This window comes from Podarcis cretensis (assembly GCF_951804945.1).
Source record: "Podarcis cretensis genome assembly, chromosome: 11".
NCBI classification, from domain to species: Eukaryota; Metazoa; Chordata; class Lepidosauria; order Squamata; family Lacertidae; genus Podarcis; species Podarcis cretensis.
This window is the reverse complement of record NC_137180.1, coordinates 4794566-4817561: the sequence shown is the minus strand read 5'-3', so window position 1 is coordinate 4817561 and position 22996 is coordinate 4794566. Positions and strand designations below refer to the sequence as shown.

General features: G+C 44.6%; 1 protein-coding gene across 2 annotated transcripts in view; it reads left to right on the top strand.

The window, feature by feature from the left end:
* The first annotated feature begins 7007 nt into the window (after positions 1–7007).
* LOC307227038 (guanine nucleotide-binding protein G(q) subunit alpha) overlaps positions 7008–22996 on the top strand; it is a 93929-nt gene continuing 77940 nt past the window's right edge. Inside the window, exon 1 of one of the 2 annotated variants that reach the window (XM_079996139.1) lies at positions 7008–7191. In XM_079996139.1, the coding sequence (XP_079852265.1) occupies positions 7056–7191 (136 nt within the window). In that variant the 5' untranslated portion in view covers positions 7008–7055. Of the gene's footprint in view, positions 7192–9539; positions 9637–22996 lie in introns of those variants that run through there. The other variant, XM_079996140.1, reaches the window with a different exon arrangement.

Genomic DNA, 22996 nt, shown 5'->3' with positions numbered 1-22996 from the left:
GTGATGCAGCAGCAGCAAAAAAAGCTGATTCCCCCATCTCCCGCAAAACCCCGCAGGAGCTGCGCAGCCTTTAAAGAGCTCGCCGCTCTTGGGGTCTTTTCCCCGAGGAGGGAGAAGGGACTGACTGGCCGAGTCCGTCCCTTCTCCCTCCTGTGGGCTTTTGCAGGAGGTGGTGGAATTCCCCCACCTCCAGCAATAGCAGGGAGAAGGTCTGGGAGAAGTGCACAGGCTGCGTGCAGCCTGTCCGCTGTTCCCAGAGCTTGGGGGGGGGGGGGAAATCACATTTTTTCCTTGATTTCCCCCTCTGAAAACTAGGTGCGCCCGATGGCCAGGTGCGCCCTATAAAGCGAAAAATACGATGTGTGTGTGTGTGTGTATATATATATATATATATATATATATATACACGTCTGTGTGTGTGTGAGTGAGTGTGTATAAGGAACTGCAGTAAGAGGGAGAACACTCCCCCAGAAACGGCTCCTTTTATCCCCCCCCCCCCGCCGCAAAGTGCTGACTCCACCCCGCTCTTGTTAGCTGTCTTGGTAGCCAATCAGAGAGAGGCTCCAGCCCTCTGGGGGAATTCTAATGCACTGTATCACCAGACTCCAGGCTAGCTTAGCTGTCCTTCACACAGCCCTTCAAGTCTGGGGTGGTCAATATACTGTATTTTTCAGTGTATAAGACTAGTTTTTTTTTACCAAAAAATTAGGTTTAAAATTGGGGCTCATCTTATACACAAGTAGTGCTGAGGGGTGTTTTCTTAATTTGGAGTCCCCCAAAATAGTCCCCATATACATGGGGGTGTCTTATACACAGAAAAATATGGTAAGTAGACTTTTTTTTCAGTCAGAAGCAAAGCTCAAATGGTGCCCCCTCTTTTAGGACCAATACTTTGAAAATCATACAGTGCCATTCAAAACTGAATTCCTGCCTTCACCCCTCCCTCATGGTGCCACCTAAAAGAGGTCTCTTTATCCTGCTGCACTGAAGGTCAGCCTTTGATATCAGTAGATACTTGTCAGAAAGTATTGCCATTTTCAGTAAGGAAGGTGATCCTGTTGGTGACAGCGAAAGCCTCTATCTGCGCTCATGGCTCATGGGCACCATTGCTGCTGACTCCAATAGGTTCAGAAAATAGCAAAGTAGACATGACATCAAGAGGAAGTTATTATATATGTCTCCATACTGAATTTGATACAGATAGATATCTGACAATCAAAAACAGAATGTGAATGCAATTTAGTCTGGATAACATGAAAGTGTTAGTGAGAAGTGTTAACTTGTAAAGTATGTTTAGAATAAGCTCTCATGAAATGGCAGTGATTTAGAGTCTAAGACAAGGAAATCACAGTGTCTATTATGTTGTGTTTATTTAGCAGATTTTGGTATGACAAAATATGCTAGATGAGAAAAGGCTACTGTGGTACCTCTGGTTACGTACTTAATTCGTTCCAGAGGTCTGTTCTTAACCTGAAACTGTTCTTAACCTGAAGCACCACTTTAGCTAATGTGGCCTCCCGCTGCTGCCACTGCACAATTTCTGTTCTCATCCTTAAGCAATGTTCTTAACCCGAGGTACTATTTCTGGGCTAGCGGAGTCTGTAACCTGAAGCGTATATAACCCGAGGCACCACTGTAATGTGTTTTAAAACAAATCATAAGGGAAACACAATTATAAACCCTAACTGCCTAGAAAATTGTAAAACTGAAAACATAGTGGCCCAATACAGTTAGGAGGCCCAGTGATAAGGTTATCATCATATATGTGGGTTAATTAACAACTCATTTGAATCCAACCCCACTCTCTTTACAATTGCTGCAGAATGATATTCTTGCAAAGAAGCTGCTAAAATGTGGACTGGACAAGATAACTGTTAGGAGAATTTGTAGCTCATTGACTGACCAAACCTGAAGAGTTCTCACTAACGGTTCCTCGTTATCCTGGCAAAAACTGGAAAGTGTGGTACCACAGGATTCTCTCTTGGGCCTATTATTCTTCATCATCTTTATAAACAACTTGGATGAAGGTATTGAGGGGATGCTCATAAAATTTGCAGATGACACCAATGCCACTGAAGACAGAATCAGGATTCAATATGACCTTAAAAGACTGGAGAACTGGGCCCAAACTAGCAAAATGAATTTCAATAGGGACAAATGTAAGGTTCTGTTCTTAGTTAGGAAGAACCAGATGCACAAATATACGATGGGGAACATCTGGTTTGCCAGTAGTACATGTGAAAAGGATCTGAGGGTTTTAGTAAGTGCTTGTTTTCTGGCAGTACTCAACGGTACACAGTACTGGCACATTCAAAGTTGGAGACAGTACAACTTACAGCCTGTCAGGGACTGGCCAGATGAGGAGGAGTGGTGGAGACCACCACCCCAGGAGGCTTCCTGGCAGGAGGCAGATAAAGATAGTATGGACCCAGATTTGTAGTGGTGGCAAACAGGACACAATCCAGAAGAAGAAAGCTGCAAAATAATGGAGGATGAGGAACAGGAACAAGCTAGCAGATGCTCCAGTCCTGAACAGAGACAGGAGTCAGAAGTGGTAGAAACAGTACAGCATACAGTTGACACCATGTCACTTGAAAGCCTGGTAGAGCCTCCTCCTTCTCCTACAACCAGATGCTCCCTTTGTATCTTAGAGAAGAAAACCAAACAGAGACAGAAAGATTCCTTTACCGGCCACCATAGGCAGCAGGAGGGGTTTGGAAGCCAGGAAGTACTGCAAGGGGGGTGGAGTGGGCACTCAACAAAGTCTTGAGGGACCATATTTCATGGTCTCTGTATTTCTGTTGATTTAAATAAAAGAACTAGAAGAAGCTCCCTGCGTCTCTGATTTCACTAGGCAGTTAGCCAGTGAGCTCGTGATACAGCCCTGTCCTGTTGGCACGGCTTGATGGGCTCTGAGCTGGGGAGCAGGAAACCAGAGGCACTGTTTTGGGCTGAGTTGCTGCTGCTTCCTTACTCCGTCAACATGAATGGAGCCCCCAAAAGGCCAGGGAGGAGCCCATGGGAATAGCCAAGGGGGGCAGCTCCCCCCCATAAAGTAAAACAACAGAAATGCTTAACTGACCAATCACGTCTGTTCTCCTTCCCCAACAAAAGTCTTGCCCCCCACCAAGTCCTGCCCCACGAACAAAAAACCTGGCTATGCCCATGGAGGGGCATCTCTCCTCAGCCTGGTGCACACCCTGGTGATGGCTCAGATCACCCCAGAGCCTCCACCCTCCAGCGCTTTTCCTGGACTCCTCCCCATCCTCTTGGTGGCGAAGGAGAGGAAAGCTTCATGAGCACTGAGGAGGACCCCCCTTCCCGGCCCCCGCTTTCCCCCCTGTTGGGCTAGTGACAGCAAGACAGCCTCCCCCATCCCATCTCAATCATCTCCTGCCTGCTTCGCCTTGCCTAGCTTCGCCAATACCCAGTGGTCCTGGTGCCAAGGTGAGCCTCTACTCTGCCTTGGGATAATGTGTCCCATTCTGGGCGCCACAATTTAAGAAGGATGTTGACAAACTGGAATGGGTGCAGAGGATGGTAACCAAGATGATGAGGGGTCTGGAAAGCAAGCCTACGAGGAGCAGTTGACAGAGCTGAGTATGGTTAGTCTGGAAATGAGGAGACTGAGTAGAGATATGATACCCATCTTCAAATATCTTAAGGGCTGGCAGATTGAGGATGGAGAAAGCTTGTTTTCTTCTGCTCTGGAAGGTAGGACCTGAACCAATGGATTCAAGTTACAAGAAAGGAGATTCTGACTAAATATCAGGAAAAACTTTCTGATAGTAAGAGCTGTTTGACAGTTGATCAGACTCCCGCAAGAGGTAGTGGACTTTCCTTCTTTGGAAGCTTTTAAGCAGAGGTTGGGTGGCCATCTGTCATGTATGATCTAGTTGAGATTTCTGCATTGCAGAGGATTGGACTAGATGATCCTTGGGATCCCTTCCAACTCTACAATTCCATGATCCTATGATGTACAGAGGATTCAGGAAAGATAGCAATATAAAATACCAGGTAACATTATTCTTCACTATAAATAAAGTAGTCTCCCATAGGTAGCTTGCCCAAAGGGAGACTAGTTTATTCATACTGCAGATTAATGGTATGAAATTCAGTCCAAAGAGTGTCTTTCAGCACTTCTAGGGGAGTGGAAAAAAACAAATCCAGCATGTGGCTTGTTTCACGTATATGGCTAGTTATTATTGGAGATATCTCCATGGTTGTCATGGAGGCCATGAAGTCCCAAGCTGACCTTAAAGAGTCAGTCTTGGCAGAAAAGGTGAGGTTGTTTCTTAACAGGATAGTTGCCATCATTATACAGTCATGTGAATCACACAAAAGAGATGTTTTTAAAGTAAATTATTATATTGATGATGACGACGATTTATACAGAACCATTAGTGTACATAGTGGCTAAGTTACAAAGACATGGAACTTACCTTCTAAAATAGACAATGACAAAAATGAGAGGGGAAGGAAAGAACGTGGGCAATGCAATGGATTCTGATGAGGATTTAGGGCAAAAGGTGGGTTTTGAGAAGGGAAAGATCACATACACGTTCACAATGGGCATTGCATTCATAGGGAAACACTTTGTTCTTGTTCTTATTCCAGAAAGCTAGTTGTAGATATTACTTCATTTTGGGGACCAAGCTTAACTATGGCTAGAGTTGCCAACTGACCAGAGGAAGTAGAAGCCTTGGCTTGCTCCTCTGTTTTGAATAGCAGCTATAGAGATCAGTGTGTGAGGCATTTCACAGCATGAAGATAAACTATCACCTCATAATATCTGCACATTAAATTGCTGTTGAAGGGTCAAAGAGACAGGGTCAAAGGCTGGAACCGTAATGTTATATTTATGGTAAGTGTTGCCAGGAATGTACAGCATATGGAAAAAAACAATATAAATGAATGAGTTTATTTCTCATCTTACTAATGCCTTAGAGATGCCCAGGCTGATATATATGAGAATAAATAAGCCAACAAAAATAATAGGTATGGTTCTTTAAATATTTGGGACATTGGTCTCTGCAACACCCAGGCATAACCGTTATATATTTGTCTATAATGCCAAGCACATTTGGCTACTCCATGAGAACTAGTGTCACATTGCTAAAGTTACATATTTCAGCCAACCACTATGTTGTTGTTTATTAATGGCACTGCCAATTGCCAAGTGGTAGGAACCTCTCCCTGCCCCCCCCCGACTGGTTTTCTGTACTTTTTTACTTAGGTATAAGCCTCAATGAAATCCTCAGGAATTATGTGTGAATGTGCATTGGACTAGGTAGCACAATTTCGATAATAGCAATATCATCAATTGTTTTCTCACATAGGGTTGCCAGCCCTTCAACCAGTAACTGTGCCTTTTGCTGTACATTTATTCTCCATGTTGTGAAAACAGATCAAGCTGTTGTGAAAGCTCAAAGGGCAGGCCGGGCTGCAACCCTGTTCTCAAAGGATGGTCTTTTGGCAAAGAAGCAGTCCAGTCTCTGCCCAACGCCTTTGATTTCTTTGGGCTCAAGTCCTGAGGCAGCTGGTGGTAAAAGAGAGCAGGTAAGTCTCACCTATCCCAACTGTGCACTTGGCAACCCTAACTCCCTGACAGTAATCTGAAGCCCTGACAGACGGCCCTGATGGGGGGAAATGGCACACACTCAAATTGTCTGGGTTAGCTCTGCCATTTGGCAAGTGGAGTGATGCACACAAAATAAGCCCCATTCCTGCCCTGATAAAATATGCTATTTTATCCATATGATAAAATATGCTATTTTATCCATATGATAAAATATGCTATTTTAACCATATGATAAAATATGCTATTTACTTAGTCCCAGCACGTAAGACAACAGAAGTATCTTAATTCCTGTTGGGTATCTGGGGCTAAGCCTCAGGCACAAGCCCCAACCCCAGACATTTCTTCGACAGCGAGGTCGCCCCCTTCATCTCAGCCTCTCACGGCCCCGCTTTGCCCCAGCAGTGTCGTTGATCCTTCTAAAAATAAGAGGCTCGCCATAAAATGTCATCTGGCGGAGCTGGCGGCGAAAGAAACCGACCAAGGTGGCCCATGAACAACAATAGCAGCCCTGCCCTCGAGGACCCATAAAAGCAGACCGTGTTCCTCGCGGCCATTTCAGTGGCGGGTGCGGCGGGGAAAGGGCTCGTTCCTCCCCCGGTTATTGCTGCTGCGTTGCAGTAGAAAGGCAGGCAGCGCAGTGGATCCGAAGGGTATTTTTTATTACTTTCCTGGGATTTCATTTCGGGGCGGAGGGGAGCGTGGTGCGCGCAGAGCAGCGAGCGAAAGAAAAGGTCCGCCATATTTCTGCCTCGCCACGCCCGGGGAGCGAGCCGCCCGAGTCCGGCTGGCGACACCCTCCCTCCCTCCCTCCCTCCCGCGCCCACCCCCCTTTTCTTACAGGAAGGGGAAGGCGGCCCCGAGAAAGGAAGAGCCGCTCCTCCCGGGCCCGCCCTGGGCCGCGCAGGGAGCGGGGAGGGAGCTTCGGAGCCCCCGGGCCGACCACCTCGGGCGGCTTCTGGGCGCAGGCGGGGGCGCGGGAGGGCGCTGCCCCGGTGTGGGGGGCGCTTCGCTTGGCCAGCCGCGGGCGGGAAGGGCACGTCGGGGTGAGGCAGCTTCGAGGGGGACAAAGAGGCGCTGCTTCCCCGCGACGGTCTTTCCCTTTCTCTTGCTGCTGCTGCTGCCGCTGCCTCCCCGGCTGGATGTTCGCCCTGTTTGGTGCCTGATCGGGCGAGGCGGCGGAGTGGGGAGCCGCGCGTGTGCCCGGAGGCGGCGTCGAGGAAGGCTGTGCCCGCCGACGGCCGGGGGGGCGGGCTGCGTGTGAGCGAGCGAGCGAGCGCGCGTCTCCGCGTGTTAGCGGCTGGGCTCGCCTCGCTCTGCTCTTCCCGGGAGTGCGGCGCGGCGGCGGCGCGGGCGGCGGGGGTCTCGCAGCTGGGGATCGGCAGCCGGGCTTTCTCCCCGCGTGGGTGGCTTTGTGGGGCGGGGGGCGCGGCGCGTGTTTGGGGGGCGGGGGCTGCGCCTCAACCAGTTGGGAAGAATGACTCTGGAGTCCATCATGGCGTGCTGCCTGAGCGAGGAAGCCAAGGAAGCCCGCCGGATCAACGACGAGATCGAGAGGCAGCTCAAGCGGGACAAGCGGGACGCCCGCCGGGAGCTCAAGCTGCTGCTGCTGGGTGAGTCTGGCGGCCCGCGGCGCCCTTCGCCCCGTCCATCCCCGGGCGGCTGCTGCCCCCATGCCCCCCCACCCCCCACCCCCGCGCCTCCTCCATTGCCTTTTCCTCCCAGACAGCAGCGGATGGCGGCGTCTCTGCCTGCAGATCGGCGATCGAGCCGTAGAGGAAATGCCCCCCACTTTGGGGTGTGTGTCGGAGGCGCGGGAGCGCGCCGCGAGGGGGGGGGGGGGTCGCTGCTGCTGCTGCTGCTACTGCTGCCGCATATATTTGGATTTATTGTTCTGTACGGTTGTGTGGTTAAGCAGCCCGCTGCTGCTGTAGGAAATCAGATCCTGGTGGTGGGGAAGGTGTGTGCGGGGGGGGGGGGAGAGAGAGGGAGACAAGCCAAACTCGAGGTCCCTCCCCCTTCCTCCTTCCCTTTCCCAACGGGCGCTTTGCGAGCGTCCATCGATGATGCTCATGGGGGGGGCGTTGATCATGGAGGAAAGGCGAGCGGCGCCCCTTTGCCACCTTCCACATGCACGTCTGTCCCTCTCTCCCTGTGCAAATCAGACGCGTGTAGCGGGGCGAATGGCTAGCTCGGGGGGGGGGGGCGGGTGGAGGAAGAATGGGGGGGGGGAAGCGGGAGAGAGACGGCGACTGAGATGGATGGCAAATGCGTGTTTTTTTGGGGGGGGGCGGCGGCGGCGAGGGAAAGAACCTGTCAACAAAGCTGAAGGAAAAGGAGGAGGTGCGCGGGAGGAGTTGCCTTCCAGGATGGATGTGGACGGGGCTTAACATCTGCATTGTGGGGAGCGCCCTCCGCCTGGGGACCTGGAGCGCCTCCCCTCCCCCTGCCTGCCCCCTTGTTTTGCCTTTTGCTCTTAAGGAAAGGGGGCCGCACTTGCATGGTGGGTTGGCTTTAATCGCCTGACTCTGCATCCACCCACACCTGGTGTGCCCGTGAATGGCTGGCTTTCCCTGGGGAGCTGCTGGCTTGACACCAAATGCGCTTAAAGCCAGATGAATTAGAATGATTTAGGAGGCAAAGTTTGAACGGGGATGCTTGATTTAAAACATTTCTTTGCCTTGCAAGTTGTCCTCTTTTGGCAGGTATGGAGAGGGCTTGCACCCTCTTGTCACAGCGCTTTTCCTCAGAAGATTCCAGGGCAGTATAAATGAAACTATTCACACAATATCTGTCCTGCTTCATGACTGTGAAAATCTGGACTGTTCAGGTTTTGTGGGGCTGCAGCAGCACTGTTAGTTGAGAAGGCGTGGTGTTATAAAACTGGCTACCATGTGTGAAAAGCATGAATGGATTATTGCTTTATTGAAGCCCTTCTCTGCTTTATACATAGAAGGAGCAACCGAATCTAGGATACAGCTTGTTTCAAGATTCAGTAAAATTGATTTGCAATTAGGAAAACAATAAACTTTATAGTCAGTGATTGCATAGCCATGTACACGTATCCATTTTGTTCTTATCTAATTTCTGTTGTGTGGTAGTGAATGTGGAGAAGAACATAGTTCTGAAAAGAAAAGGACCCTTACTTTTTGACCTCTGTGTAATTGGGTTATTATTCAGTGCTTCATGGGAGGTGAATTAGAAAATAATGTGGGTGGGTGTGCTGTTGTAATGAGACTGAGTGAAACATTTATAGCACATTGTTGCTATATTTGACTTACATATCATATAGTCTGCCTTAGGGGGATATACTTATTTCCCATTTCATGCATTATCAAGACTGCAATCCTAGATGACGTTAGGCATGACCTGAAACTGGAGGAAATGTAGATTTTGAAAAGTGTCGATTTTGAGATCTAGGACGCTACCAACATGTGGTTTACATATGCAAATAAATTAACCCATGTATATGCTCTTTGTGATAGAAAGCACGATCAGATCTTTGTAATAATTTGCTTACACAATTAATGATAATAGGTGGTTCAATATATAGATACTGTTGTTTGTATTTCAGTGTTGGTGAACATTAGGATTTTTTGGTTCCCACATTATCTATATAGCAGTGCTGTGCTAGTTTAAAATGGGAGTTTGTAGTAGTAGTATGGCTTATCTGAAAACTTGCATGGTTTTCCCAGTGTAAGGGAAAAAATATATGAAAAAATAGATGTCCTACAGTGAGAATATACTGCATAATTCTTTGAAAACATTAGTTTTCCTCTTTCTTACTCATGTCTAACTAACAGATGCTCCTGCTGAGGACTACACTCTCTAAACAAGCTTTCCTGAAATGAATTGATCTACTGCAGGGCTTAGTATATTTAGACCATTGTTAGCAAACTGGTGGTTTCACAAATGTAGTTGAAATCTATGACTATGATGTTTATCTATGACTAGCAAGTAGATTTAGCATTGTGCAATGCATTCATTCAAAGACAAATGGACCTCTCTGAGATTGATTGCCCTTTCGGTGAAAGTTAAGACAATAAGCCATCAAAGAGGTGAGAAATAACTTTTTCTTGCTGGATTGATTTTTTCAGCATCTGCAAACTTTCAGTAATATTTTGATACAACTGAATTTGCCATTCAGAAACAATGAGACTTACTTACATTCAGTGGCGTAGCGTGGGTTGTCAGCACCCGGGGCAAGGCAAGTAATTTGCGCCCCCTAACCCGTGGATTTTAGCACTCGAGTCTCTTCCACTAGATTAGTGGCGCCCCCTCCCCAGATGTTGGCCCGGTGTGGCCGCCCCCCTCTGCACCCCCACGCTACGCCACTGCTTACATTTAAGTAAATCTTTTTAGGATTGAGGTGTCAGACTGATCAGAAGCATTCATACCTGGGAATGAATACACTGGGCTTACCTCCAGCTCCAAGTAAATGTGTTTGATATTGAAGAGTTATCTCAAAATACAGTGATGTCTTTTGTTTACTGCATTTCGTCAGAAGCCTTTGGCTTGTATAGCTGTTTTATTGCCAGTCCCATCTTTTTAAAAATATATCTATATCAGTGGTATATCTTTAAATGCTTCTAATATTTTCTGTTACGGTTTATTTATTAAATTTCTATGCTTCCCTTCATTTGAGGATCACAGGGCAGTTTACAATCTGACACACAAACAATTCTTGCCATAGTAATAAACAATAACAACATTCCAACACCCCTTTTACAGTTTAAAACACCATAGAAGTCCTGGGACAAGAGGAATCCTTTTGCCTGGCACCTCAAGGTATGTAACAAAGGTGTCAGGAAAGCCTTCCTGGGGAGAGCATTCCACAAGTGAGGAGCCACTGCGGAAAAGGCCCATTCTTGTGTTGCTGCCCTCTGGACCTTTCGCAAAGGAGCAGTGCTGGAACTTAGTAGGCGCATTTTGCACCCGACTTTCAGCTCCTTGCGTGCAAGTGAAGATGCTTGGGTGCCAGGATGGCAGCTGACATCTCCACCATCTAGCTAGCACATAGCACACTCTTTCTCCTCTGCCACATCCTGTATGCCGCCCCATGGGCACAGCCAGGACTTTTGTTGGGGGGGGGCAGAACCTCAGTTTGCTATGTATTTTTATTGATTGGGAGGGGTAGTTGCCCCTCCCTGCTGCCCCATGGCTACACCCTTGTGCCACCCTCCATCTCGGACTGCCCTGATCCTTCCTCCTACTCCTGCCCTGGCTTTGCAGGTGGCACCAAACCCCATAAATTGCCGACCCTCATTTCTGAGCCACTCTCGCAGCTCCTTGTTTCCTTCACACACACACTTCAGAGCCCTGTTAGTCCCTGGCAGATGATGATCATAGGTTTGGGGTTGGTTCATGTGGGTAGAGGTGGTCCTTGAAGTATTGTGGCCCCGAGTCATTTAAGGCTTTATAAATCAAAACCGGAAACTAATTGGCAGCCAGTGCAATCGGGCCAGGATAGGCATTATATGCTCCAAGTGTCTTGTCCCAGCAGTGAATTCTATACCAGCTGAAGTTTCCAAACTGTCTGTAGAGGCAGCGCCACATATAATGTGTTTCAGTAATCTATAATAGACAGGTTTTGCAATACGTTATGGAAAGATGATTTGAAATGAAGCACTTCATATTTCAGAAAGTGATTGGATGTTTAAGGAATTATGTCTTGGAGATCAGGCACCTCAGAACAATGGCCTGGGAGCAGCTGGTGGTGAAGCTTGTATGGATGCAAGAGCCTGGATAGAAGACCACCAATATCCTATGTGTGGTGTATGTATTGCAAACAATCTGAGTTTGTTGTTATAAGGTTGCAAATTCTACATAATAGCCATTTACTTGGTGATTTGCAAGAAGTAAAAATTGCTTTCTGATTGCTAGGCAAGGAAAAAAATCACAAAACTGAGCTCTTTCTTTTAAGCATCAAATGACTAACATTAGATGTTGACAGGCTCAATTTTCACTGCAATGACATTTCTCTCTCTCTCTGGATTATCACTCTGCAAATATTAAATGTTGTACAGTTTTTCATATCGTATAGCAAGTCTTGTGCATGTTATATTCAAATTGTAATTTGCCTTCATGAAAATAATAAAAGGGATCTGTTTCTCATAGTCTCTCAGATACTGCCATTCAAAAACTTTTATTCCAGTCTCCATATCTTCTCAAATTATAGGGAAAAGGGTAAGAGACCTCGTAATGAATGCATAAACCTCACCCCCACCCAAATTATAGGCAAATAATGACATAACCATTCAAAAATAATAACTAAGGGGTTATCACAAAATAAAAGGGAATGTGGTCCTCTAATTCAAGCAGAACCAGCTATTCTCTTTACAAAGGGTCAGTGCATCCCACCATTTCTTGGTAGCTAATTTACTGTATTTTCCCATCTTTAAGATGCCCCCCCCCCAATGTATAAGAACCCCCTATCTTTGGGAACTCAATTTTAAGAAAATGAGGAGAGATGGCCCAAAGTTGAGCTTCTCCCCTCACGTAGCTGTGGGAAGGAAAACTCCCTAGATCATTTCCCACACGTAGCGGCATCGGGGGAAGTTGCTGTTCCGCCAACTGGCTGGCGGGCGCGCTGCTTGTCCCCCTGCCCCCCATGCCACTATCTGTGTATTGGACAACCCCAGTTTTTTGACATGATTTTTTAGTCAAAAAACCTTGTCTAATACACGGAAAAATATGGTATATGCTGCTGTTATTGGGTTCAAATTTAGTTTGTGGTAAACCTTCTAAATTATTTTATCCAAATACAGTGGTACCTCTGGATACAAACGGGATCCGTTCCGGAGCCCCGTTCGCATCCTGAAGTAAACATAAGATGCGACTGCGCAGGTCATGTTTCGCCGCTTCTGCACATACGTGTGGCTTCATTTTGAGCGTCTGCGCATGCGCGAGCGGCAAAACCTGGAAGTAACGTGCTCCGTTACTTCTGGGTCGCCGCAGAGCGCAACCCAAAAATATTCATCCCGAAGCTACTTCAACCTGAGGTATGACTGTAACTAAGTCAAATCAGTGACTAGAAGAGAAGAGAATTCCAACAAAACGTCAGCCTTAATATGTGTATATTTCCAACGTGTAATGCTTCTGTCAAGTGCTAGAATGTACTGAAACATCATCTTGTAATGGTTCTCTCTTACCTGATCTAAAAGGAAGATGTTCGGAGCCTTTTAGTGCATACTGATGGTCAAACACCATTCTGTAATTGTTATTGTCTACATTTACTCCCATATTTCCTTAAACAAATTGCCTTCTGTATCTTCTGGAGTTGTTAATAGCTGGTAAATTTTGAACAATAACATTCTCAGCAGGGTTCCCCCCCCCATAATAAACGTTAGATTAAAATAGGAGTAGGGGGTCATAGTTCCATTACTGAGAATTTTCAGAAGAGAATTCTTCAGTTGAAAACACTAGTATCATTGGGATACACTAATTTATCACCGTTTGAGCTAGAAACTTTTGATAGGCCTCTTTGAATTTAATAGCACCATACTATGTCAAATTAGCTGTATTTCCACCAGTTGCCTTTGTTCTCTGCTTGTAAGCTTCCCTTAGGCATCTGGTCACTGTGGGAAACAGGATGCTGGACTACAGAGACCTTTGGTCTGATCCAGTGCAGCTCCTCTCATGTACAAAATACTTCGTAAAGGATTGTGGTAGTGAAATAGGAATGTCTTTGCCACTTAGTCCTAATTTCTATTTCTCTTCGGATATTTATCCAACTGAAGGATATATATTCTCTTCTATGTAGAAACTAGATTTCTTGCCTGTTCCTATAGTATGTGTGGAATTTGGCTTTTTAAACCAGCAGTTATAGTTGCATAGGGTGGCATTCAGTTAAGTTTTACTCAGAGTATAGATCCACTGAAATGAATGAACACGGCCATAAATTAGGCCCAACAATTGCAATAGGTCTGCTCTTAAGTAAAACTTAGTTTAAGAGGAAAAAAGTTAGAAAAATTGGACAATAACTATGGTAAGTGTCATAACTTGGCAGTTTCATTTCTACAGCATTTCAGCCAAACTGCTGTTTCGTTTACATTTTCATTTTATGATTTGGATAGGTGCAGCTGAGCTTTTGGTAGCCAGAGATACAAGTTGGAAAGCACAGTATGCAAGGAATTTACATGCAATCCACGTGGAAATACATGAGAATTGCACATAGGTTTCATGGTGCTTGGGTAGAAGTTGTTGTTGTTAGATACTTTGGGCAGTTTAGACATTTTGCCTCTGGGTGAAAAACTCATTTGGCAGCTGGATCACCATGACCTGAACTGAGTCACTCTTCAGAATTTGCCTAAGATATGAATGTATGTGGTAAATGTCAAGGCACAGTTGATTAGTAGATTAACACTTTTCACATAAGCCACATTTTTCTGGCCTCGTGTTGCGAACTGTTCCCCTTACGAATTCTTTGGGTTACGTGCTCCGCTAACCCGGAAGTAGATGCCCTTTGTTGCGAACTTTGCCCCTGGATGTGAGCGGAAGTCATGCTCCAGTGGCGTGGCAGCAGCGGGAGGCGCCATTAGCGGAAGTGCGCCTCATGTTACAAGCAGTTTCCGGTTACGAATGGACCTCTGGAACGGATTAAGTTCATAACCAGAGGTACCACTGTATACAGAAAATAGTGACACACTTTAGAAGTATAAAATCATTTGGGGTGACTAACTGGGAGCTGCTAAATTGTAAAGCAGTTTATTTGTGGGAATATAATAGATTTGGAAATAACTCCTTTCATTTCGGGTTTCTGCACAAAAAGCTGCAATTACATCGGCGCTGTGGGTTAAAGCCTCAGCGCCTAGGGCTTGCCGATCGAAAGGTCGGCGGTTCGAATCCCTGCGGCGGGGTGCGCTCCCGCTGCTCGGTCCCAGCGCCTGCCAACCTAGCAGTTCGAAAGCACCTCCGGGTGCAAGTAGATAAATAGGGACCGCTTACCAGCGGGAAGGTAAACGGCGTTTCCGTGTGCGGCTCTGGCTCGCCAGAGCAGCGATGTCACGCTGGCCACGTGACCCGGAAGTGTCTCCGGACAGCGCTGGCCCCTGGCCTCTTGAGTGAGATGGGCGCACAACCCCAGAGTCTGTCAAGACTGGCCCGTATGGGCAGGGGTACCTTTACCTTTAACTGAATACCCTAATATTGTGTAGCAATTGTGAGATCCTTCATGGGTAGTGCTCCTCTTTTCCTCACAACTTTACCTTCTTGCTGACTGTTGGGAACAGACATGCAGTGCTAGAAACTGAGATATATAAGCTAGGCCCCAAATGGCTCCTTAAATCAAGGTTACAGCTGCCAAAACAGAATGTCTAGTTGCCGTTTTGGGGTAAGAGGGCTCTAAAGTCTTATTTTTCAAATGGTGGGCTGGCTGTGATTGATTATCAGTTAAAAATCGGGCTAGTTCAGATGACAACCTTGAGCTTGAGAATTTAAAGAAGAAAATACATTTAATCCCTGGACAGTCTACATATATATATATTGGCCTATTCCTACCTCTTTTTCTTAATGGTGAGTGCTGTTGCTCAGGCTGCAAAGCATTTTGGTTCCTGAAATTCATTCCAATTGTGCAGATAAAATATAACTGACAGAATTTGGCAGGATGTGTTGCTAGTGTGTGAAAAGAGTCCCAATCCGGTGATCCCCAGGCATGCACCTCCAGATGGTAGAAATGTCAGGGGCCGTCCTGGCACCCAGGCATCTTCGCTTGGTTGTAAATGGTCAATAGCCAGGTGCAAAATGCTCCTGGCGCCTGGCTACTGTGAACTCTGCATTCATGGTTTATATGAATGAATGAAAGCAATGTTATCACAGCAGTATTAATCCATCCATCCTTCTTGACCTCATCACCAGACGAAAGAAAATAGGAACTTTTCATATTAAAAGTTGTGGTGAAGGAATTGTTGTGAAGTTAAAAGGCACGTTAGGGAATGTGAACAGAACATGAAGCAGCAGAAATTAAATTAAGGATAAGAAAAGCCCCCCCCCTTTCTCCTCCTATGATGGTAATTTATGAATTGGGGGGAACTTGGTGTTTGTTGGAGTAGGGGCATTGGCCATGGTGCAATTTTTCTGTGATCATAAAATTTCTGTGAGCTCTGAACTTTCAAGCAATATGTATGTCAGGCCTCACTAAGTGTCTTAAAATGGTGTCTGTGGGGTGTTTGTGTTGGAAATTTTGTATACAGATGGTCTTTTTTTCTGAAATAAACGTTAGAAAGCTACTGTCACTTAAAACAACCAGAGATTCCCAAGATACAAATAAGATTTTGTTTCTAGCTCAGAATCTGCCTTCAGGGCCATACTTCACTCCTGACTATATTAGGCTTTAGGACTCTGAACCAGAGAGAGAGAAATCCCTGTTATATTCAGACTAACAGAGTTCTGATTTAAAAGAACAAACAGACATAAAAAAGCGGCAGAAACTATATACTTCGATGCCATGGCGGTGAGCAAGCATCACCTAATATTTTCCACTGAGATTTATTTCATCTTAATAAGAATTTTATCATGCTGCTCAGTTTTATTTTGAAAAAGAGTACACTTTAAACAAATACTTTTAACATAACAAAGATTTTATTTTTTATATTCTACACTCTATCACCTTGGTATTCTTGCTATAAACATAGTATTTATAATTTCCTATTAAAGGCAGGAGCTATTTAAGTATTACATTAAGGTGCTTTAATCGTGAAAAAAGTGAATGGCAAATATCCACTGAACATTAAATTTAAATCACATAAAGTTTAGGTTTTCAGGCAATTACATGTTTAATATTTGGAAAAGTCAGTAGTTTGGAGGTTAGTCTTTGCAGGTTTAGTAAACCGTTTTATGGGATAGCTGCTCACTGTCTCTCTGGGCTCCTTTGGGAGGAATTTTGGGATATAAATGTAATAAATAAATACACACATACCTTCATGCTTCCTCTGCATTTGATACTAAATTCCCATGTTTTTTTGCAGCATGTGCTTGAGTATACATATGTAAATAATAATAGTAGTAAGAGTAATAAAATGAGTGTGACTAAATTGCTGATTGATGTAGTAAAATATGACAACATGCATTTAAAATAGTATATTACTTCTGTGTGCTAATCACAGTGGTAAAACATGAGTGGACTCTTAAACTATTGTGGGCAGATTGATGATGATGATGATGATGACGACAACGACAGCAGCAACAACAACAACAACAATTTATTTGTACTCTGCCCATCTGACTGGGTTGCTGCAGCCATTCTGGGCGGCTTCCAGCAGAATATAAAAACATAAGAAAACACCAAATGTTAAAAACTTCCCGATACAGGGCTGCCTTCAGATGTCTTCTAAAAGTTGTGTCATTCTTTATCTCCTTGACATCTGACAGGAGGGCGTTCCACAGGGAGGGTGCTACCGCCGAGAAGGCCCTCTATCTGGTTCCATCTTACACCCATCTTCCTTTTTAAAGAGGCAATTCTTTGGCGCCTTAAAAACACCTTTTGGAATATGCAGGGCTTTTTTTCAGCTGGAATTCACAGGAACTCTTTTCCGGCACCTCTCAGGTGGGCACCATTGCCATTATAAGAGAACGTGAGTTCATGGTTCTTGGGATCTTCTTGAGGACTTCCCATAGGCATCTATCTGGTTGGCCACTGTGAGAACAGGATGCTGCGCTATATGGGCCAGTGGCCTGATCCAGCAGGCTCTTATGCTCTCTCCTGTCTCCCTTGGTGGAATTTAACCTGGTACACGATTCAGTATGGCCAGGCTTTCATCTCGAAGAGAATTTTCTAGACCTCGTAGCTATGGAGGGAGCTAGGAAACAAACTGATTTCTGAGGTCTGCCTGAAAAGTGGCAGAAATGAAACCTCATCTGTTGGTAGGGTACAAACGGACAGCACTCCTAGCACTTACAGTTGCACAGGGGAAAGGTTATTTCTGCAGTGCACTACCACATACCTGCCTCTACTACCTGCCCTTATCCTTCCTACCCTTCATATTTCATTGGGACATGAAAAATGAAACAGGTATGATTTGTGTGTATGCATTGTTGTTTACAAGCATAGCGCACAGTGTTAGAAACTCAGATATATGTCATGCTAGAAATTACAGGTGCCAGGTGTGTTTTGTGACTGGTGCAGGTCCAGTTGCAACCATGTGGAGATCTCTGGGTGCCGGGTTGGTGACTTGACTGACATCTCCACATGGGTGCCCCCTCTAGCTTTCTTAAGCAGGAAAGCAGAAGAGCTCATTTATTGCACTTCTATACCACCTTTTCCTCCAAGGAGTACATCGCTCACCCCCTCCTCAGTTAAGCCCTACATCTTTAGTTAGTTTGAACAGAAATGAGGCTTCATTTTGAATGGTTTTGAAGCTTGTACCCTTTGATGATTTTACCTGAATGCTGTTTCACTGATATTCTGTACTTCAATGTCTGTTTTAAGTTGCATTGTAAAAAGGCAGGCATTTTTCTGTGCACTCAACAATGTTAAATTTCAAATAAATATAGTACAGCATCAGAATGCTCTATAGGGTACATTAGTAGGCTATGGGTCATCTTCTCATGCTTTGCAGTATGTCTGTGCTGCTTGCCAGTAGCTTAGTGTGAAGCAAGCTATTTTACTGTGGTATTGCATAAAGAAATAGTGTGTATATTTTACCTAATCAGCAAAGGGGGCAGACTGGGGGTGGGGGTTATCTGACTATAGCCTGCACACTGGGTGAGAAATATGCACGTGAGTTAGGAACTGCTCTTTCCTCTTTCCCCCCATCTACTTTGTTGGTATTTCTGTCATGGGGATAGGGAACCTCTGAAGGCCTCCAGTTTGCAATCTCAGCAACAATTTTCTTTTTTATTCTGTGAGAATAGAAGAATAGAACACTTAAAGCTATTCCCACATTTCTGGGTAAATGGGTGTCAGCCAGGAAGTCAAACAAAAGGTTTCCTTAGGGTGACTACTGACTCACAAGGCCAAAATGAATTTGAGCACAAAAAGTTGGAAGGATGCCATAATACCTTGATTTGTTTTTGTTCTAACCTCTCAAGCTTGGGGTGGGGGTTGAAAAATGCCCAAAATACACAACTCCTTTTAACTCGACCACATTTCCCTTTGGCAGAGACTTCCATGTGCAGCCTTAGATTTAGGTTTGTTTGTTGAACTGGAAGTGGTGCTAATGCGGAGATGATAAAGTCAAGTAGTGGAAATGGAGATCTTCTGGCGGTGCTGATAATGGAATATTCAAGAACCTGGCATTATTCAGATAATTGTTTTGTTGTAATTGGAAATCTAGTGGATTTCATTACAGCTGAGTCAGAAAACAAATTCTTTTGGTAAAGATCTTTTAGAAGTTCCACATGATGGGGAAAATATTGTGTTTTTGTTTTAGAGAGATCTGCGGTAATGTTTGGCTTTTGCAGTGTCTTTATGAGATGTGGGAACAAATGGGGAAACTTTGAAATATATTTCTTTAACCTCTCCTTTGAAGTTTATATATTATTTTGTGTTGTATGCTACTTTTCCCATTTAGGGGTAGATACAGTGACTCAAGTTTTATAAATAAATTATTGGGCTTTGGTTTCTGCCTTTCAGGTTTTCATTCATGTGTCTTTATTTGTTTGGTTTGCTTGACTTGTTGATTTGCATTCAACCTCTGTTTATCATCTCTATTAACTAGAAATAGTTCTGTTAGTCAGGACTCCACAAATAATGACTGTTAGTGTTGGCCAGAAATTTAGCATTCGTGACAAGGAGCAATCTTAAAACAAAACAAACAAAAACCACTGCTAGCAACACAAGAAGCCAAAGAGTGCCTCTTTCAAAATGGCGCCAATATGTGCATTGTACAGTAATGCGGAATCAATATCTTGGTTCAGAGAAGTGCTTTCCACTACTCCCTGGCCTTGAATAATTCCCTCACTTGGCAGTACATACTACAGAAATGGACTTTGCTTCTGTTCGATAAGAAGCAAGAAAGCTGAGATGCTGTATACACTATTGCTTTAAAGCACATTTGAGACACCTCCTTTTCCTCAAAGAATTCTGGGCACTATAGTTTGTTAAGAGATGCTTGGAATTGTAAGTCTGTGAGGGGTAAGCAAAAGCTTTGAGGGAAATAATGTTCTGTAAAGGTACAGAGCGCAGACAGCCCCACAGGATAGTGGAAGGAATGACTGGCTACTCAACCTAGCCTAAATTTATACATCTTGGATACAATAAGATTTTTCAGTGGTTTTGAACATCAATGAGGCAGCGTAACTTTTTAATGTGGTGCCCATAGTAATTTATTTGGCTAACAATCATGGAAGTTCAATTTTGTAGACTTCAAAAGCAGAGAGCTCGAATTCCTGTGTAGCAGTGGTTTCCCCTTCCACTGAAATCCAGTGTGGTAATTTTTTTTGAGTCAAGAAATCACAAACAGTGATTGATCTTGTGTATGAGATCATGGGACATAAAAGCTGTAGTATCTATCCATATTCATTTGGGTTCTTGTGACTAGGAAATTGAGGGAGGATGACTGGTTGAGGCAGCCTTGCAAAACTAGGTAGGGGTTAAGAAGAATAATTTTCCAGCAAGTAAAGTAGTTCATCTGTTCTGATCCAATTTCCGTATTTGCATTTTTTATATTAAGGTTGTAATCATATGCACACTATGCAGCTTCTGAGTAAATATGAAGAGGATTACATCAATCTCTTTATTATGGTCAATGGCCAGTATACTTTGTACAAACAAAACAAAATATAGAAGCATAACAATAAAATGGCTAACATCTGTATTGTATTATCGAATGCCAGGCTTATAAAGCAGAATTATAATTTTGCTAAAATTAGTCCCTGACAAGTTTGACATGCAGCAGCACAATATTTAGCCTGTAAATGTTAACATGGGGTGTAGCTGTGTTCTGCCCCTTTGCTGTAGGAGTTGTGTGTGTTCTGTGTGAGATCAGTGTTAACTTAGTGGTAGAGGGATTGCATTTATAATAATATCCTTGTTCCATTAGCACAATGCAATGCTTGTGTAATGGAACTTGCCCCTCAACCTGTTGCAGAATCCCCAAGTCTGCTCTGGAGGGTTGGGAGAGCCCCTGGAACAGATTGCTGGGGGAGTGTGGGGGCGGGAAAGGGATTGAAGTTCCCTTGCACCAAGCATCAATCATTGTGCTAACGGAACATGAGACTTAGTGCTAGTTTGAAAACAAGCAGTGGTATTTGTCTAGAAAAAGAGGTGCCAGAACTCACCACTTCTTATAATTGCAATAGTGCCCACTTGAGAGGTACCGGAACTGAGTTCTGGTGAGTTCCAGCAGAAAAAAAGCCCTGGATATAAGCCATTGATTTGGGGAATCACACAACCAAGTGGTTGAGACAAAAAGTACTATTACCACAGGCCAGTTTCAGAAAAAAATTGATGTGCAGGAGATTCAGGTTTGTGAGACCTGCATTGTTCTGAAGCGGGACAGTCACAGGAGGAACTGTATAGATACGTAGATCAGTTGTACATAAAAGTCACGTTAGAAACTTAACAGGTAGATTCAGAAGGTTACTTTAACAGGCTCTTAAGCACTCTGATTTTGTTAAAAAAAAAACAAGTGTCAGTCTCTGTAATATGCAGTTGTGGCAGCTGCTCCCCTCCCTTCCTTTGAAAACCCATTTTGGTTGTGTGTTCCTGCTGAGCAAGTTATCTATCTTACATTCTGCAAGTAGAAACTGAAATGTACTCTGACACAAGCTTCTGCGGACTGAGAGATAGCCTGCAAAGTTTCAGCTTTTGTTCGTAGCAAATGAGTCACCACAAGTTGACAGTTGCCATGGACACAGAAGGAGTAAAATACAATACCGCAAACAGTATATTTGTAAGCACCAGCTCTAAGATTAGGAGGGATATAGTTCAAAATAGTTAAGTGGATATTTACAGACTTGCTTCTGTGGGTCATCAAAAAAGTGGCCAACAGCTGTGTCCAGGGCATTGGCAACATAATAGGTAAGCCCTGTTACACCAGCACCTGCTGCACGGTTGCCAGATGTGGTACAGGAAGATGAGTGGAACTGCTGATTGCCAGACTGGAGTAAGATGAGTGGCCTAGTTGCCACCTAAGATTTACTTAGATCAGATTACCCTTGTTTCCAACAATGTCATCACAAAATGAAAACAATATTTTGATCAGTATACATCACATACAAAATTGGATCCTGACATCCAAGTAGAACAAATTAATTTCCTTCAGTGGTGTGAGTCAACTTCACCATTTACACTTCAGTCAGGGACGGCATGTTGTAAGTACTGGGATGCGGGTGGTGCTGTGGTCTAAACCATTGATCCTCTTGTGCTTCCTGATTGTAAGGACAGCAGTTTGAATCTGTGCAGCGGGGTGAGCTCCCATTGCTTTGTTCCAGTTCCTGCCAACCTAGCAGTTTGAAAGCAAACCACCGCAAGTACAAAAATAGGTACTACTGTGGTGGGAAGGTAAATGGTGTTTCTATGCATTCTGGCACTCATCACAGTGTTCCTTGGCCTACCCCATAGTCAAATTCGACTGGACCTAACTGGCCAGGCGTCTTTGCCTGTTACCTTTACCTGGGAAGCACCACCCTGCTCTGCTGCAACTCCATAAATGTGGTGCTGGCATTGGCACCAGTGTTCAAAATTTGCAACCAAGAGAAGATGCCTGGGTGCCAAGATGGCTCCTGACATTTCTACCATCTGGAGGTGAGTCAGCCCACCATTTGAAAAATAAGACTTTAGGGCCCTCTTACCCCAAAATGGCAACTAGACACTCTGTTTTGGCAGCTGTAACCTTGGTTTAAGGAGCCATTTGGGGCCTAGCTTATATATCTCAGTTTCTAACACTGAGTGGCGCTGATTTCTAGTGAGATTTTACCAAAATCTTGCAAGATCTCTTGTACTCTCAGATCTCTCAAGATCTTGCTGAAAATTGGTGTTGATACCAGTGTCATTTTTCCACTGGTTGCAAAGTCACTCACCTCACCTCATGGGTGGGCTGGCCTTGACTTCATTCAGTGTAATCCCATGGATGCTTTCCTAATCTTAGTCACCTTGTATACAATTTGCCAGGAACTGGCACCGCCGGGGAGAGTGCGAAAAGCAACCTTGGAAAAATTCCAAGTCCCTGGCTTGTAGAAGAAAAGAAAAGAAAAAAAGGATGTCATTGTCTTTCAGTTTAAAATAGTCCTTCAGCCCTGAAGAAACAAGTGACACAAATTTGCACCCAGTACCATATTAAGTATGTTAGGATGTCAAAGAATATTTTCCAGAGTATTGTCCAGGAATGCTTTAGGAAAAAATGATAGATCAGTTTGTTTCTCGTTAGAGAGACTTTTGATGTTGCTACACGCACAAGCTCTCACACTAATGTGCTTAACCAAAGCTTACAAGTCATATATGTCCATGTTCCTTTTGCCACGGACTGGAAGTGCAAGACA